We start from the raw sequence: 19,331 nt of genomic DNA on the forward strand, positions 1-19,331 counted from the left end.
TTTGTGTTTCCTCAATGCTTTCATTTTACCAGCATAATAATAATAAAAAAACAAGCTTCGTTCAACTCATTCAAAGGGACTTTGGGATTTTTTTTTTAAAAAAAACAGTATTTAATTGTGTTGAAATTTGATTGCATGTTTTAGACAAACCAGGAAATGTGGATTATTTCCATATTTCAAAATGTTTTCCAAAACTGGGTTAGTATTCCTACCTATCAAAAAGCATAGCCCGATCCTGCCAAGCTCTCGCTTCTTAATAATGTTGCATTGAAACACAAGCTAGCCGTTTTTACACTATTATCACTGGATTTTTATTGGTTTTATGGTTGATGGCGCTTTTATTTTTTATTACTTGTAATGTACGTTGAAAAGGCATCACAGTTCTTAAAAAAAAATGGCAGCTCTTAATCCAGTGACTATTATTTATTTGCCAAGCATTACTTCAATATACTGTCCAATAAATTTGGTTCATTTTCTTTATATTACACACCAATCTCATTGGGCTCTATTGGTAATAGTTTCCTATAACTCTTTAACCCAAAGCAAACTTCTTTAAAAAGTAAGACTATGCTCTGAATAGCCCATAACATACAGCAGATCTGAGTGAACCACCCTTTCTCAAGTTGTGCTCCATAACTCAGAAACCATGGTTCCAAAAAAGGGAGGAAAGGTTAGGACACCAGGTACTTTTTACATCTAAATAATTATACTTAAGTTTTGAGAAGACACCATGAACTCAGATCTCAAAAGGTTTGAATGCTCATTCAACAAAAGGATAGCAGCAATTCTTTTAGACACTTTAAAACCCTTGAAGTGACTACTCAAATTGCAGCTATTTACTTTCTTTTGTATGGAAGTGGAGCGTCACCGTTTAGATGCCTCATTCTGCCTGTAGAATAGATCCCAAAGTCTCCAATGTCCACACAACCTCACCAACAAAAGCTGGGCCAATATTGACTTTGTGTCTTCTACTGACAACAATAAAGCTTCACACCAAACTTAAAGGGCAATTCGCTTACCATTTATATTGATATAAGCCAATTAAGGGAACAATTCATAAACTGCTATCATTGAGGTATTTCTCCATCATAGCAGTTTATGAATTATTCCCTTAGAGGCCCAGTTTATGTATTCAACAAGAAGTCAAACTTTTTTTTTTGCTGAATTGCTTAGCCTAGACTTCTTCCCAACATGCTATTTTGCTGTATTAATAATAATAATAACAATAACATTTGATTTATATACTACCCTTCAGGACAACTTAATGCCCACTCAGAGCAGTTTACAAAGTATGTTACTATTATCCCCACAACAAAACACCCTGTGAGGTGGGTGCGGCTGAGAGCTCCAGAGAACTGTGATTCGCCCAAGGTCACCCAGCTGGCTTCAAGTGGAGGAGTGGGGAATTAAACCCGGCTCTCCAGATTAGAGTCCATTAGAGTCCCGTGCTCATTGTTTTTGTGTAGGGGAGCACTCAAACATACAGTTCTCCCCACCCCCAGCCTAAATTATTTAGCAGTCAGTTTGAAAATTCATCAGAGCAAATGATACATCTTGAGAAGACAAGATTCTCTGGAAAAGTCAATCATGCTAGGCAGGGCCGATCTACAGTTGCCAGCGCCCAGGGCAACCGTAGTCAGGCTCTACACCCGTGCGCTCCTGACACTGCGTGATGACGTCACTCCCATGACATCATCATGCTGGGGCGCCCCCTGCCCCTGCGGCAAGCCGGCTGTCCCGGCGCACCGCAGAGCTGGCAGCAGCGCGAGTGGCTGGGAGGCTGCCCACACCGTTCACCTGCCCCACAGGACAATGGGCGGCCGGCTTGCCGTGCGCCCCTTGTCCTGGGGAAAGGCAAACGGCGCCGGCAGCCTCCCAGCCACCCGCGCTGCCTTTTGCCTTTCCCTAGGACAAGGGGAGGCGGGCTTGCCGTGCACCCCTTGTCCTGGGGAAAGGTGAACGGCGCGGGCAGCCTCCCAGCCACCCATGCTGCCTTTTGCCTTACCCGCAAGCTGCCCGCCCCTTGTCCTGCAGGAAAGGCAAAAGGCAGCACAGGTGGCTGGGAGCCCGCCCACGCCGTTCACCTTTCCCCAGGCGCGCTCCCGGGGCTGGCAACTGCACCTGGTGCCCCCTCTTTGGCGGCGCCTGGGGCAGACTACCCCCCCTGCCCCCCCCCCGTCGATCCAGCCCTGATGCTAGGAAAAGTGAAAGGCAGTAGGAAAAGAGGTAGACCTAAAACAAGATGGCTTGACTCAATAAAAGAAGCCACATCCTCCAGTTTGCAGGATCTGAGCAGGTCTGTTAATGACAGGATGTTTTAGAGGTCTTTCATTCATAGGGTTGCCACAGATCGGAGGTGGCTTGATGGCACATAACACACACACACGTGATACTACTTGATTCTGATGAATATCCAAATGAGCCTTAAATAATTGCTCAAGCATCTTATAAAACAGGTACTGATGTTTGTTTGTATGGTAGCATAGCATGGTTATGCCTTATGATGTAATTGCTTTGTTGAAGACTTTGAGAACCAGCAAGACATTAATTGCGCTTGGCTAAAGAAAGCACCACAATTTCCATCGTTTCATGTAATGTCACTTAAACATCCATGACTAAAGAAGGTCTCTTCAAGGAAGGTCTCTTTTCTCTCCTACACTCTTTAAAATAACACAGGCCCTTGATCAAAGAGCAAGCTGTATAAGGTTGCCCACCTCTAGGTGTTGGTTAGAGACCTCCTGGAATTACAACTGATCAACAGGAAATAGAGAACAATTCCTCAAGAGAAAATGGTTGTTTTGGAAGGTGGACGCTATGGCATTATACACCACTGAGGTCCCTCCCCTCTCCTCCCCAAACCATGCCCTCCCCAAGGTCCACCCTCCAAATCTCCTAGAATTTCCAAAATCCAACCTGTTGACAACCCTAAAGCTGTATGAATGCCCCCAACCTCTCTTTGCAGTTACCTGTCCAAGATCTAAGGTGACATTGACTTCATTGAACTCCAGCCCTCGGGAAAGAGGAGGGCTTTGCCACCAGCGTTCGGTACCATCTATAGCATTGGTGATGGGATGGGCTTTGTTGCTGTTCGCTGATGAACAGATGTCACAGTATTGTCCCTGTGGTAAAAAGCACAAAGAACAGAATAAAGTTTAAGTAAGAGCCAAAACAGAAGATCACCTGTTTATTCATGAACAACATAGATCCATGTCTAGAGATAAGAAGGCACACTGGAAAAAAGAGGGGAAAAATTAGGAAAAATGGTTCTCCCCCACCATTTTTTCCCAAATCCTTTTTTTCAAAAATTTCCCATGCATAAGCTGGAAACGTTGGGGGAACACTGAAAAGAAACTCATATGAAATGTTTTCATATTTACATACTTTAATTATTATAAATACTATAATCATAAATATAGATCACACTCAGTACTTCATAAGGTTAATTCAGGTGTAGCAAATACTCTCCTTTAATTATGGCTAACAGAGTAAGGATCATTCCTTTTCCCATAGAAATACCTCCACCCAATGGAACAAACATGCCCCTTTGCTGGCTTTAATCACATTTTAAAAGACCATAACAATGTTAACGATAGTTAACTAGAATTGTCTCTCATCCAGGGCTCGTAACCACAGTCCCAAGCTGAATAAAAAAAACTGGTTACAAGCAAACCCTTGTTAGTATTATCTACAATCAGTTATTCACATCAGTGCTCCCAACTGCAATTAAGAATGCCGGGGAATCGCAGGAGGAATTCACTGTGAAGAGCAGAGAGGTTACAGGGAACGAGCACAAAATCCTGCTGCCTATTCCTGCTGTCTTAACCAATGTCATTCATTAGGTATGAACCAGCTCACAGACAGAAATAAAGGAAGAGGAAAGAAAATCTCACCTTTAATCACTGTATTCAACCCTGCTGTGAGTAGACATGGGCATGAACCAAAAAAAATTACAGAACCAGAAGATCGTGGTTCAGAGCAGACCACGATCCCGAATTCCCGAACAGCAACGAACATGTCCCGTTCCCGAACCCGGATCGTGGATCGTGAAACCCAGCCTGGGAGCGCATGGCTATTTATAAGCATGGATCCCATTCAGCAACACAGGAGGTCTGTGTTTGGCCGTCAGAGTTGCCTATCAGGGTTTGCAGGGATGAGATTGGAGCGCCCATGGCTATAGAACACCCCCTTCCCCCTCCCTCCCCTGGGTGTCTTCTCCCAACTTGTGACTGCTTTGCTGCTCCGTGGTTGGAAGGAAGCCCTGCTGATCAAGGAAAGCTGGGCTTCCGTTCAGGTTTCCAGGGCGACAGAAGGAGGGCAAACAGAGCTCAGGCATTCCCCTGGCTCTGTTGCCAGGGGAATAGATTGCTGGCGCCTGAGTGTCTGGATCCCCGAATCAAGCCCGAACGCCACGATCCAGGCCTCTCCTGACTGCTGGATCGTTGGCCGTGGATGATCACAATCTGCCGGGTCACAATCGCGCAATCGCCATTTTCGTGGGTTTTTTACGTTTGTAATGCAGATCATGCCCATCTCTAGTTGTGAGTATCAAAAACTGATTCATAAGGTTTGAGAGCATAAATATGGACTCTAGGGCTCAGAACGGTCAACAAATCCACAAAGACGGTTTTTAAATCACACACACAAACTGTCCTATCCACTTCAGAAACTCCCTATATAATGAAAAGCTGGGCTAATAAACATTATTTATGCTTTCTGTTTCATAGTTAAGGGACAGAAAAAGCAAAACATTAGCAGAACAGAATTCCAGATAGCATGGATGGTTGGATTCAGTCGAGCCTTTGATGCAGCTATTCGATATTGTTGTTGCTATGAGAAAAAACAGGGAACCCAACTGACCATATACAAAAGCAAAACGGAGGCATGAGATGTTTTAATGGTCCATGTAGTCTAGTAGATAGTGTCTGAGTATAGTAAAGTCAGTGTGGTGTAGTTGGCTAGAGTGAAAAGCAGGACTTGGAAGATCTGGGTTCAAAGCCGTACTCTGCTATGAACCTCTCAAGGTCCAGTCACTCTCTCTCGGCCTAACTCTACCTCACAGGGTTGTTGTGAGAACAAAACTGGGGGGGCAGGAGAACCAACGGTGCAGTCCTAAACAGAGTTATATCTTCTAAATCCACTACTAAAGTCAATGGGCTTAGAAGAGTATAACTACTTATGAATGCAAGAACTTTTACTTCCTTGGAGGAAGGGTTAGATTTTTTTTTTTAAATGCAACTATCCAATTCATCTGAAATACTTTGATTAATAGCCCATCACAACTATGGACTGTCTCTGGTAACTACCGTGCAGCTCCTATGTTGTCCATGTGAAAACTGGGAATAAAATGAATACTATTTATGAGGCTGTAGAAATCACAAAGTCTTAGGCTGAAGGTAGGCTTAAATACCTTGCCAGCTTCCAGGTGGCGACAGGCCATCTCCTGGAATTACAACTGATCTTCAGATGAAAGAGATCAATTCCCCTTGAGAAAATGGTAGCGTTGGAGGGTGCATTCTATGGCATTGCTCTGACCTGGACAGCCCAGGTGAGCCTGATCTCACCAGATCTCAGAAGCTAAGCAGAGACAGCTTTGGTTAGTAACTGGACGAGAGACCTCCAACAAAGAACAGGGTTGCAGAGGCAGGCAATGGCAAACCACCTCTGTTAGTCTCTTGCCATGAAAACCCCACCAGGGGTCACCATAAGTCAGCTATGACTTGAGGGCTTTCTCTACCACCACTCTATGGCATCTTACCCGGCTGAGGCTCTGCCCCTCCCCAAACCCGACCTTCTCCAGGCTCCAACCCCCAAATCTCCAGGAATTTCCCAACTCAGAACTGGCAACTCTAGTTGTAATCAGCGCCAAGCCCAGTACAATTTAACTAAAACTAAAGTGACCAGGGTAGCGTTTTGTTTGTCGATTTGTTTTAAAAGCTTTTCAGAAAATAAAGCGTTTGGTTCAAAAGTACAATCTCAGCAGGGATAAAATTTGCCAGCAGAGTTGGCCTTATGCTCTAGCTGTATGTTGGATCACTGCCTCCATTTTGGCCTGCTGCTGGTTGCTATAGTAACTACAGTACACACCAAGCCAAGCTGCCCACTCCTTCAAGGCCCTCGGCCTTCTATTAGGAAAATGAAGCCAACTGTTTTTTTTTTTAAAAAATCTACAAACTTGTCAAGTTTTTTGTTAGCTTGGTAAGGTTTTTGTGCTTCAGTAATGCCATTTTAAGTGTCCCACAAAGATATACACACAAGGCTTTCAAATCCCAAAGGTCTTAACATTTAAAACTGTTATCTCAAGGCGAATGAATAAATGGCATTGTCTCTAAGACTGGCTCCGAATTAATCAGGTACATTATCTCGAAAGAAAGAAAGAAAGAAAGAAAGAAAGAAAGAAAGAAAGAAAGAAAGAAAGAAAGAAAGAAAGAAAGAAAGAAAGAAAGAAAGAAAGAAAGAAAGAAAGAAAGAAAGAAAGAAAGCCCAGTATTCCTGTCCTCTTAATTTTGAAAGTCATGCAAAGTAAAATCTCCTCATGGCACAGACATAACAGTGATATCAGATATTTAAAAGAAATTTCAAGCAGAAAAGAAACCAAAAATTCTTCACGTTCTTCCTAACTGCCTCACAGAACAACACATATAGACAGCTATGGAATGCTAGATGTCTTTAACAAGTCTGCTTTTTAATTAGCTTAACTCAACTAGAGATAGAAGCATATACAAAGTGAAGGAATTGAACTAGCTAGAATGGCTCTTCTGCTAAGTACTATTTTCAGTGGGTGAGATAAGGTGTTAAACAGAGGTTATCAGAAAAATCACAGCCTAAAAAGGAATTGCCTTGTAAAGACAGCAGGACGGTCACAACCCATTTCTTGCCTCTCTTTCTGGCAGTACATCAGTGTTTGGCTATAAACAGATGCTACCAAACATATGCTCAGCATCTGTGCCACTACTGTAGGATTTGAGTATAACTGCACAAGGTATAAGCTTTTTGAGAGTCAGGGTTTCCTTCTTCAGATACTTCTTCAGATGGTATCTGAATATGGGAGTTCTGATTCTCAAAAGCTTACACTCTGAAAATCTTGTTGGTCTCTAAATCTTTTTGGTCTAAGGGGCCCACTGGATAAAAATCCGGTTGTTCTACTGCAGACCAACATGGTTACCCATCTAAAACAAAACCAACAAGGGTTACTGCTGCTAGGCTCATCTTAAGTTATTTGAAATATTTTTGTCACTCACGTAGGGTTATTTTATTCTTAAATTATAGGCAAAGAGAAACACTGAATAATTTAAATAAATATAAAACAATTGCACTCTTTCAATGGGGAATAGCAGTGCTTTGCGATCATACAACACTCTTGTTTGTAGATGCTGAGAGTATACTTCTCTACAATATTAATGTAATATGAGCTCTTTAAAGTCTCTCACCAAGTAAAATATTATTGGGATATTTTAGGGCCCAGTGGATCCACCAAGTTCCCCATAAGCAAGAGAATGCTGAACTACCAAGCCAAAAACAAATGTTTATAGGAGACCCACAACAAATGCATCCCTTGCAAATCTAAGCGAACTGAGAATAAGTCAAATTAGAACAGTAAATTTCTTCAGGAAAAGAGATGAGATCCAAAGCCAGAGCATGCTGCAAACTTGAAAGAACTAATGAAATGGTAAGGAAAGAGAGAGTGGTTACAAAATGGGCTTAAAGAATTCAATACCCCTGCTATCAGAACAAGATAACAGGTTTAAATGGAAGAGCTTCCTTTCAAGAAATTACAAATTTAATCCCTTCCCCCTTTTAAATCAAAGAGATTGAAGCCTTTGCTCTTTTGCAAGAACTAGCAGTGAATCATACATGACTTTCAAAAGTTTCATCATCCACTCATCAAAGTGGTCAAAGACAGTAGGAAATAAAAAAGACTTTTATGTCAGTAAGGGATAATGTGTGAGCCCACAGATCGATCCTATTCTATACTCTTATCTCAGGGGTTCCCAACGTGGTGCCCTTAGGCATCACTGTGCCCACTGATATCCTGGCTGGTGCCCACCAAATGTTTTTAGAAAGTGGGTGGGGTCAATTGCAGGGCGGCTCCAGCGTCGCCAGCACCTGAGGCAGTGCCGGAATGCGTGATGACGTCACTACATGTGACGTCATCAAGCAGGGCTGGTGCGCGCACGGGGAGGCCTTCCAGCCCTTCCGTTCAGTTGCTCTGTGGGCCAGGCGCAGCCGGCCGCCCTGGCCGCCAGCTGCGCCTGGCCCACAGAGCAACTGAACAGGAGGCTACCCGCTCAGCTGCCCATGCTGCCGCTGCCAGCACGCACTCCTGGGCGGCAGCGGCAGCAGCTCCGTGGCGCATGCCACTGCCCCCAGGCCGGCGCCTCCTCCAGCGCCGTGCGCCCTGAGGCAGCTGCTGGGCCGGCCTCAATGGGCGGGCCGGCCCTGGTCAGGTGGCTCTTTGGCCAAGCATGGCTTCTGACTGGCCACTGGAAATTTGATTGGCTGTGCAGATTTTTAAAAACATTGTCAGAAGCTGCTTCCATAGCACAAGGATCTTGACTGTGTGGCTGAAGCTGTAGCAGCCATTTTGTGGCTGGCTGCACCTCTTGCAGCAGCCATTTTGTGGCAGCCATTTTGGGGCTGCGCCCATCACACTGTCAGAATTCCAAATGTGCCCACAGCCTCAAAAAGTTGGGGATCCCTGCTCTGTTGCTACTACTTTTTAATGTGTCTAGCGCTTTAATCTTTGTACACTTCCAGGAGTCTGTTTCTCCAGATCCTATGTGGACAATCAGCATACTTCCATGGTGCCATGCCAGTATCCCATGAACCAGTTGTCAACTGCGTTGATCACTGCTTCCACAAACATCTTTAAAATATCAGCATGCAAAATAAAAAAAACCAGCCGAACATTATGCCACACCAACAATAAATATTCAAGGACTAATTGTTCAGGCAAAATAATGGGAAAGTGTTGAAAAACTAAGTTCTGGGACCTAGTCATAATTCTTGGACTTACATTACATTATTTAAACTAGCAGCAAGAGCAGTTAAACAATGGAAACTCACCTAGCAGTGGTGGGTTCTCCCCCTCCTAAGGTCTTCAGAGGCCTGACAGCTATCCTTTGGGGACCCATCAGCTTTGGATTTCCTATACTAAGCAGAGGGTTGGACTAGATCACCCCGTCCAATTCTATGTATGCTGTATCTGCAGCATAGAAAACAACCAATATATGGTACCATTCTCATCATGGTTCTCAAAAAGAACTACTGAACAGTAACTTCTTGCTTGTCAGAATCCTGGTTAACTTTTTACTGAAATCAACAGAAGAGCTTACTTTGGGTGGCTTATGCTCTCACAAATGATTAATATGAAACACAAATGATTAATATGAAACTCATCAACTAGATGGCCATTGCAATACGTCTGTGAAAGTCTCTATTCAAATGGCCGGTTCCCTTGGCCTATATCTAACTCTTCCAAGGACCCTTTCCCCGAATTTTCTAGCCTTTGACTTGTTTTGTTGGGAAACGATGTATGAGGACGAGCAGGTGAAAGGGTTAAGACTTGGGTTAAGCATAGACTTGGGAATTCATTATTGTTTCTTCAGTCTACTGAAATTGAACACTTCCCTCTCCCCCTCTGTTGGGTCCCACCTCCATCATTTATTTAGTCTCCAAGTGAACCAAAATCCCTAATGAGACAGAACTAAGAACTGTGAACTTTCAGCTAATACCTTCTCTCCTTTATCCTCTCTTTTCTTTCTTTAAGGTTCAACCTGTCTTTATGGGAAGGAGCTAGCCACAAAAGGATTTGACTCGAACGTTCACATTGGCCTAAGACATATCAAATAATCTGCAGTATCAAAACCATGCAGGGGATCCAGGAAGGAGGTGTCACAACCACTAATGCAATTCAGAGTCTATGAAGCCAAAGCTGTTTAATTGGAAATTGCTAGTACGGTCCCAGAAAAGCCACATAAATAGGACAAGGTTGCATTCAGATCATGAATTAGAACTGGAGACAAAGGTACAAAAAGTTGTCAAGAGAACCTAGATGCTTTATTTAAGCCTCTTGTGCAGGTTTTATGTCTTTGGCTAGAAACCTGATAATCTGACTTGGTAGCATCACTAATAGACAATTGCTGCCTGCCAGGCACACAGGCGTGTATCCAACTGTCTGTCTACAAAAGGCACACAGAACTTTCCCATGTTCGTCTCTGTCTTGCAGTTCCCATAAAGATCATTGCTGGGGCAGCAGGATCCACACAGAGGAACAATAACGGGGCTTGATAGGCTGGGGCAAAGAGGAACAAGGATATGAAATCAACCTCTTTCCTCAGCAGGTCTACACTTGCAGAGCAATTTCATCCCCTTCCCCTTCCTCAGCCTAGTACCCCTGACCCACATAGCCATTACTCTACATGGATTCCCATGATTCTGCAAATAATCGGGGGGGGGGGAGGGTATCAGAAGAGACTCCAGAAATGAGAAATGCAGAAAAATACTGCATTTTGTGCACATAGCGACAGTACAACACAGAGTCATTAACATTTAACACTGTCTGTTCAGCTATCATTTAATCCTGCAACATCTGGAAAGGGACATGGGGTCCTTCTTAAACAAAAAAGTCACAAAACATTAAATACCTTCAATTACTGAGTACGTTCAGGTTGGCTTAAAGCAAGACCAAACAATAAAACCAGACTGGTGGCCCTTCCTCCCTAAAGCATTAGGTAGGCCAAACCACCAGTTATCCCAACTTTCAATGCCAAAAATGATTTGTCTTATTTAGGCAGCAAAAAGAAAGAATGGGATGCTGTAATCCAAGTCGCTCCTACATTTCAGCTGTGGCTAGATTCTCAGAAAGATCTACAGGAAAACAATGGAGAAAGAAGCTTTTCTGAAAATTCAGACTTGGGGGCATTGGCAGAAACTTCGAAAACCATGCAGTCCTATGGGTCTTTAATAAAGATGGGCACGAACCAGGAAAAAACCGAACCATGTGGTTCATGGTTCGTCAAATTTCACGAACCACAAACTTTCACGAACCTGCCCCTGGTTCGCAAACCGTTTTGTTTGGTTTGTAAAAATGTCACAGCCAGGTCAGAAAATCATCACTTCCAGGTCAGCAGAAGGTCACTTCCGGGTCAGAAGAAGGTCACTTCTGGGTCAGCAGATGGTCTGCAGGAAGTCTATCCCCTGTTGCCTAGGAAACTGATGGATTGGCACCAGGCTGTCTGCAGTCACGAACCAAAAAACGAACCAAACAAACCAGCCTAAAGTTCGTGGCGGTTCGTCAAAAATGGGATCTGACAAACTGCGGTTCGCGAACCACGAACCGGCCTGGTTCATGCTTAATTTTGGTTCGTATTTCAGTTCGTGCCCATCTCTAGTCTTTAACTTATGATCTGGGTTAATTCACACAATCATTGTATGTGGTCAGATGCTTTTTATTTTTCCCAATTTGGGCTGCAATCTAAGCCAGTGGTTCTCAACCAGTGGTATGCATACCACCAGCAGGGCGCAGAGGAAGCCTAGGTAGGATTCATGGTTTTCATAACAATTACTAAGAATTTATTCTCCCTCATTTGCAAGTGTGACATGCCATCTCCTTTCCACCCTACCTGCCATGGATTATCTGTATTTTTGGCACAGTATTTCTCCAAATCATCCTGAACACCTCACGGCAATTCAGAAGAGATAATATATAGGTAGATGGACCAATGGTGTGACTTGGTATAAAGCAGTTTCATATAATAATAGTTCATCTGTATACCATTCTTCTGGACAGATTATCCTGACCTGGATAGCCCAGGAGAGCCTGATCTCATCAGATCTCAGAAGCTAAGCAGGGTCAGCCTTGGTTAGTAATTGGATGGGAGACCTCCAACGAAGACCAGGGTTGCAGTGGCAGTGGCAGGCAATGGCAAACCACCTCTGTTAGTCTCATCATCATAATAATAACAACCTTCAATTTATATACTGCCCTTCATGACAACTTAACACCCACTCAGAGCAGTTTATAAAGTGTGTTGTCATTCTGTTTGTGGAGAGAGTGGATTAGAAATACAAATATTGTTGTTGTTGTTATTGATGATGATGATGATGATATCCTCACGACAGTCACCCTGTGAGGTGGGTGGGACTGAGAGAGCTCCGAGAAGCTCTGACTGACCCAAGGTCACCCAGCTGGCTTCAAGCGGAAGAGTGAGGAATCAAACCCAGTTCTACAGATTAGCTGCTCTTAACCACTATATCAAACTGGCTGCCTTCTTGCCATGAAAACCCCACCACGGGTTGCCATAAGTCAACTATGACTTGAGGAAAGGATTTTATTTCATTCATTCAAAACATACAATAAATGATTTATAATAGAATTCCTTTAGATATATAAATGTCCTTCTAGAAAAAAGTGGGCTTCTTTTTCTATCATGGAGGGACCTGGGGTTTTTTATAAGAGTTTGATGGGATGTAACCTACGAAAGGTAGAGAACCACTGATCTAAGGCAAAGGCATTCAGGTACCATGGCGTTCCAGTGCCTGGGATTTATTTATTTATTAGCCCCAGTTTCAAGTCCTTGAAATGTTTGCAAAACTGCTGACAGAAGAGCTACACTTCTTCCTGGATTCTGGCAGCAGATTCCTCATTACTTTAACTAAAACTGGCAATACGCATTTTAAAGAACAACACTGCAGTGTTCAGATCTGACACAGACCTACAAATCACAACTCAGCAAAAACAGAAAAAGAGTAGGATGGCCTTTGTTGCTGTTCCACCACCCCTTGCACAGGATTAGGCCTATGCAACACAAGATGTTGGAGAAGCACAACTTGAATCCACAGGCAAACATTTTAACTTCAAAATAAGCCATAGGGCTGGGCTGATATGAACTGGGGCTACGGTGAAGCGGAAGGGAACCTTCAATCCTTAAAATTTGTTGTTGGTTGGAGTATGGTTGATTTGCCAATAAAAAACTGCTCCCCTATAATTACTTTTCAACCTGGTATGGAGAAAAAAACACAGCAAGTCTTATTGTGTGTTAGTAACTTTTCCTATCAGGGTTTAAACAACCCCCCAAGGGGGTGGGCAGTCTCCATTAGGAAAATGAAGGGGAAGCAAAGAGCTGTTGTTTGTAAAAAACCCTTCTCAGTGCCACAATCTCAATCTGTTAAGACTTAAATATAGCAAGGGGCCACAACGTCCCTTGCTAAGAGAAGAAAACACCGAGGAGTTATGCCTGTTGAATTACTGATCTATCAATGTTTTGGATTCATAGGTCAGTAATTCAACAGGTATAACTTCACAGTGTTTTCTTCTCTTTCTCAATCTGTTCAGGGCTGTGATGGCTGCCTGGGACTCCAACTGGACTGATAAACGCTCAAGCAGATTTAATTCAAGGTTTTTAAGTAACCACCTCCCCTTTCTCGATACCATCTTGCTCGTTTAGGAGGGCAACGTTCAACCAGCAGCAGAGGCACTTTATAAACTTCAAAAACCAAATGCTTGGACTGATCGTCAACTGGAGATTCCAATCAGCGAAAGCTTTGGAAATCCAGAATAAGGACACCATGGTAAAACTTACTTCCACGCCCAATCATAAAACAACAGAAACAAACCCCAGAATAGTAAAGAGTCCAGTCGCACCTTTAAGACTAACCAACTTCCATGCATCTGGCGAAGAGAGCTATGGTTCTCAAAAGCTTATGCCTCAGTAAAATTGGTTAGTCTTAAAGGTGCTACTGGACTCTTTGCTATTTTGCAACTACAGACTAACACGGCTAACTCCTCTGGATCCAAAACACAGAATGTTGGTTCCCACCCACCCACACTGTCCTCTCACTTCGCAGTGCCAGATGTCTTTGATGGCAAGCTTAATATAATTCTATCAAAACTTCCAGAGAGGAAGGAACTCAAGGTGAACAAGCACCCTACTTCCTAACCCAACAGAAAACCATAGTGCTCTCAATTGCTCAGATACGTCTTTGGGTTCTTTCCACACACTGGGGGGGCGCTTGGAAGAGGTTTCAGATTCCATTTGTTTCCCAACTACTCTGGTTGCTCTCGTGGGATTTACAACAAGCTGGAGAGACTCGGTGAAATAAAAGCTCACTTGCTCTTTTTACCAATCTTTCCTTAAAACTGGTCTCTCCTTCTTCCCAGATGTCTCTGGCCGTTAAGCACTCTGCCAAGCACAAGTCATTCCAAACAGCAGTACACTTTTGCCATCTGCATTCCTAGGAAATTCTTAGCCCCGGGTGCATGCGGCCTTTCAGTCAGGTCTCGGCAGACAACATTTACTTTGACATAAGCCTGTAATAATTGTTTATCCTTAACACACCCTTCTCTCCCACCCACATTCCTTTAAACAGTTTGAGGATTTCTCTTCACACCTATATTCCCAAAATTCACTGCACTTTGCTTAGAGCGAGAGACAGAGAGGAAGAGAGAGATAATTCCCCCCCCCCCCCAAAGAGATGAAAACAGGAACAATGCAGGCATCGTTGCCCAGAGCAGCACATGCTCGGCTCTGTTTACAGGCTTTGCAAGGTTTTGTCACATTTCAAAAACCTGCCAAACCTGTTGAACAAGAGGCACTGCTGTGGACAAATACAGTGCACTGGGAGCAACGATGCCTTCAGCTCTGTTCAAATGTGTGTCTCCAACCTAGGGCATGCTTGTACATCTGTTTTGAACGGGCATGAAAGTTGTACTGAATGCACATCCAAACTTTGTGGGTTGGAATGCATGGAAGTGATTGCAGTGTGCCAATCCCTGCATTTTCCAGGCAGTCTGTACCACCAAATGGAATCAACCCATTAACAGCAGCAGCCATGCAATGAACATAGCTTTCTGCTTTCGAAGCAGAGAAAGTGAGTACTTTCTTTGGGAGACTCTTTCAGTGCATTTTCTTTGGTTCCCATTTGCAGCAGTCCCAAGAATGTCGAAGTTCGCTCTCATACAGAATCACTTTTATGCATGGGTCCTTCTAACAAACAAAACTGTTTCTCTTAAATGTCATTTATTGGGACTGCTGCTTAAACCATCCAGCTCTTATACCAGACAAAATGATTATCCATCCCAGTATAAGAAGTGAACTGGTTTAGCAAATCCTCCATATTTTCTTCTTAGATCACCTAGATTTTGCACACACGTAACTTAATGCCCTCATAGAATCATAGAGTTGGAAGGGGCCATACAGACCATCTAGTCCAACCCCCTGCCCAGTGCAGGATCAGCCTAAAGCAGCCTAAAGCCCTACAAAGTAATGGTGCAGGAACTTAGCAAGCTCCAGGGTTTTTATCTGTAAAGTATAAAAACAAATGCTAGACCATTTACAACATCTCTTGAACCCAAGTTTCAGGTGGGTAGCCATGTTGGTCTGCAGTACAATATCAAGATTCCAGTCCAGTAACACCATGTATACCAACAAGATTTCCAGGAAGTTAGCTTCAGGTGGTTAGCCATGTTGGTCTACAGTTGTAGAGCAAGATCCAGGTCCAATAACTGGACCCAGATCTTGCTCTAAGATTTCCAGGGTATAAGCTTTTGAGAATCAAAATTTATACCTTGCTTTTTAAGGCGGTATTGGACTCAAATGTTGCTGAAGCCAAGCATGGGAAACAAGTGACAAATGCATGGTAGATGGTTAAGTGGCTGGACTACAAATCAGCACTCTGCTGGTTCGAATCCCACTACTGCCATGAGCTTAGCAGGCTGGCTTGGGTAAGCCACTCCTCTCAGCCAGCTTGTATTATAGGGATAATAACAACACTCACTTTGTTCACCTCTCTGAGTGGGGCACTAATCTGTCTAGAAGAGCTGTATGTAAGTGCATATTGTTGTTGTTGTTGTTATTTAAAACACACTGGGTTCTGCTCAGTTCTTGTCTCCTTTCCAGAGAAAATCTCCTGTCTTAAAAAAAATTCCAAGATGCCCCTTAACAGCCAACATGATTTTATCATGAGTCATCTCCCATTCATCTTTTACCTTCTAAATGCTCTTTCCTGTTTAGAAATCCCCAGGAAACGAGCTATTTAAACTTCCCATTTCTGAGAAGGAAAAAGAAAAAAAATTGCTTGGAAAAGAGTCAATGAGAACCAGGACCCCGAAAAGATGGGTCTCTCTGAAAAGCTGGGTCATTTCCCATTTACATACACAATACGGGAGCTGTTCTCATAACGGCTGTGTGAATTGAGTAAATTCACTGGTTAAGGAAGTGAGGTGTGAACGGAGATCTCCCTGGTTCAAATCCCACCTCAGCCATGAACTCGCTGTGTGGCCTTAAGAAAGCCATGAGGCCGCGGCACCCCCAACCGCAATATAGGGCATGTTAGTACTTATACAGTTGTTTTAAGGAAATATTTCATGCAATGTGTTTTAATTACAAAGGATGATACATTTATTATTACGATTTGAGCTTGCAATATGGAATGCACCAGCCCTCTTTTTTCCAACCCCGTTCTTTAGGTACAACCCAGCCAAAGAAAATACACAGTGCAATCCTAAGCAGAGTTACTCCAGTCAAAGCCCATTGATTTCGATGGGTTTAAACTGGATTAACTCTTTTTAGGATTGTGCTGTAAGTACACCGTTTTCTCCCAATGAAATCCATGAGACTTAGAAATGCTGGATTTGGGCAGGATCGCAACCTTTTTGTTTGGCAAACGGACACAAGCAAAATTTGATTAAAGTTAATACAAACAGAATTTTAAAAACGGGGCGGGAAACAAGGGGAACATGATGCAGTCAAATGTGTATAAGGGAATGTAGAACCCCGATATTTCATCCTGTGAGCTGCAGAGTAATTTACAGCAGTAACTTGAAACAACTTGGCAAAGTGGACATCTGTAAAGTCCTAGCTGGTAGAGGGGATAATCTTACCACACACTCGCTCTTTCCCTGGATTTCTGATCTGGTGCAGAAGTGAGTCAAGAGTTTCCACATCACTGGGCAGGCCAATGCAGGTGGCTTATGCGTGCTGTGGTGAAGTCACCACTTGGCCAAAGCGCTATCTGCAATGACCACCTACACAGAAAAGAACAAGACAGTCCAGTAGCACCTATAAGACTAACAAAATTTGTGGTACGGTATGAGCTTTAGTGGGTCACAGTCTCATGAAAAGTTTGTTAGTTTTACAGGTGCTACTGGACTCTTGCTCTTTTCTACTGCTACAAACACAGCTACCCATCTTGATCCATGTACACAGAAGAGGAGTCAGTGCGCCCCTCCGTAACACAGGATGATGTCACTTTGCCACTCAACACAAGTTGCTGAAAAGATCTCTCTTCAATGCCCCCTCTCCCTTCAAAGTGCATGTTTTGTGAAGAGTGGAGCAAACATGCGCCGGAGTGTGCAAACAGGCACACACAACACACTGCTGAATGCGTTCCTCCAAGGGTTTTGTCCATCTGTCCCATTAGTTCAGAATCAATCCACCAGCCAAATAAACTCAGAGGGGAGGAGGAAGAGAAAGATTTGACAAGCTCTTTGCTCACACACTGATGAAATTCAGAGCAGTGGTTCTGTTAAGTTTGTTGCAGGGAACCCAAAACAAAAAGTCTTGGGATACTTTTAAGAGTATCTCTGCACAAGACATCTTACACAGGGACGCTCAAGCGCCTTACTTTCTGTGTGGTCTTCTATTCCAGTGTACTCTGTCTCTCTAGCAGTGCATGTGTATCTACAATGGGAGAACAAGTGTGAGCTCTTTCACTTGATCCTACCTGTAGAGACTCTAGGGTTTACCAGAAGTTTTGGCCGACTAGAACCTGTTTTATCAGATGCCGGAACTGGGGAAGGGGGAAGTTAGGGATTTTGTTTCAGATGGGGGCATCTTTCGAAATTAAAATCCCCACCCCCGGGAAGAGCTCGCATGGCGCTAAGCAACAGGCTGGTGCAAAGAGGCGCATGTTCTCTCCTATGTGCAAACAAGATGGGGGCCCCCCCGTGCAAAGTGGAAGGCAGATCCCGGGCGGGTCAGCACTTAAACTTCAAGGCTCGAAGGGACAATCAAATCAAAGCCAATACCTGGATGGTCTGGTTGGGGTCCCCGCCTGCCACGGGCCCGCCCACGAGCTTGCAATACAAATCCTCCACGGGTCTGGGCACCTTGGCGCCGGCGTCCTCCTCGCCGCAGGTGGCCGTGGCCGAGATCCTGGTGCCCTCGGCCAGGTTGAAGTAGGGCGGGTGCAGGCTGTGGCCGTTCACGTCGGCGTGGAAGGAGACCGACTGCCCCCAGCCCCGGGGCGCCGCCGCCCCCAGCAGCAGCAGCAGCAGCAGGAGAAAAGGCATCCCGGCCGGTCTCCCCTCGCTCGCCATTCCCACCGATGCTTTTTGCAACAAAAAAAAAATCAAAAGCGTGCAACTCGCAAAGGAATGAATGGGGCTCCCGGGCGGCTAGCGCGCCCTCGGCGGAGCCATGGCCGGGGAGGCTCGAAGGGCAACGCGGGCTCGGCCGAAAGAGAAAGAAAGAGGCCGGCAAAGTTTGCCCGCGGAGCCAGGCAGGGCGGCCCAATCGACCGATGAGACATCAACCTGCGCCGGGTTCCCACCGAGTGGCGGCTGCGCTTGCCTGCGTGCTGCGCCCCGGGCGGAGCGAGTGGCGCAACCCCTTTTCTGCCTCGCAGCCCCCGGAGGGAAGGAGGGCGGGAGGCGCGGCCAAGGGGATTAGCCGCGCTCGGCGGCGGGCCATTGTCGTGGCCGCCCCCCTTCGCGCGCCCGGAAAACAGCCCTCGGAGGCGCGGCACCAGCCCCGACTCTAGCCCAAGCCCGTTGGTTTCAGTGGGTTCGGACTGGAGGAACTCTGTTTAGGATGGCGCTGACGGTGCTTGTTGCAAAATAAAGCTGCTTGTTTTCAAATTGATTTCAGGGGGTTTCGACGGGAGTAAGTCCGTTTAGGATCGCACGGGCAATGCTTGTTTTCAAATTGATTTCAGAGGGTTTAGAGTGGAGTAACTCTGCTTAGGATTGCATCGACAATGCTCCTTTTCAAATTGATTTCAATGGGTTTAGATGGGAGCAGGGCTTTTTTTCAGAGTGAACGTGGGGGAACGGAGTTCTGGCGCCTCTTGAAAATACTCGGCAATAGTGCTTGAAAATAATATGATTCCAAAGAATCCCGTGTGTTTCTTCCTCGTTTCGCCACCTCTTTTCCCAGAAAAAAAAACCCTGGATGGGAGTAACTCTGTTTAGGATTGCATTAATAATGCTTGTGGCAAAACTGAATTATTCAAAAGGGCTTTTTACATAGATCCGACTCTGTATTGTGGGGAAGTTGTCTCAAAGAGATGTTTCACTAACAAGTTAGGACCATAGACTTCACCACTATGTTGCC

General features: G+C 44.6%; 1 protein-coding gene across 1 annotated transcript in view; it reads right to left on the reverse strand.

Moving 5' to 3' along the window:
* Window positions 1-18,581, reverse strand: part of LAMA5 (laminin subunit alpha 5) — a 267,511-nt gene extending 248,930 nt beyond the window's left edge. Inside the window, exons 1-2 of the mRNA XM_054980364.1 lie at window positions 18,026-18,581; window positions 2,967-3,119 (exon numbers count right to left, since the gene is read on the reverse strand). Coding sequence (XP_054836339.1) covers window positions 2,967-3,119; window positions 18,026-18,316 — 444 coding nt within the window. The 5' untranslated portion in view covers window positions 18,317-18,581. The remainder of the gene's footprint in view (window positions 1-2,966; window positions 3,120-18,025) is intronic.
* Window positions 18,582-19,331: the final 750 nt, after the last annotated feature.

Source organism: Eublepharis macularius, chromosome 5 (genome assembly GCF_028583425.1).
Source record: "Eublepharis macularius isolate TG4126 chromosome 5, MPM_Emac_v1.0, whole genome shotgun sequence".
NCBI classification, from domain to species: Eukaryota; Metazoa; Chordata; class Lepidosauria; order Squamata; family Eublepharidae; genus Eublepharis; species Eublepharis macularius.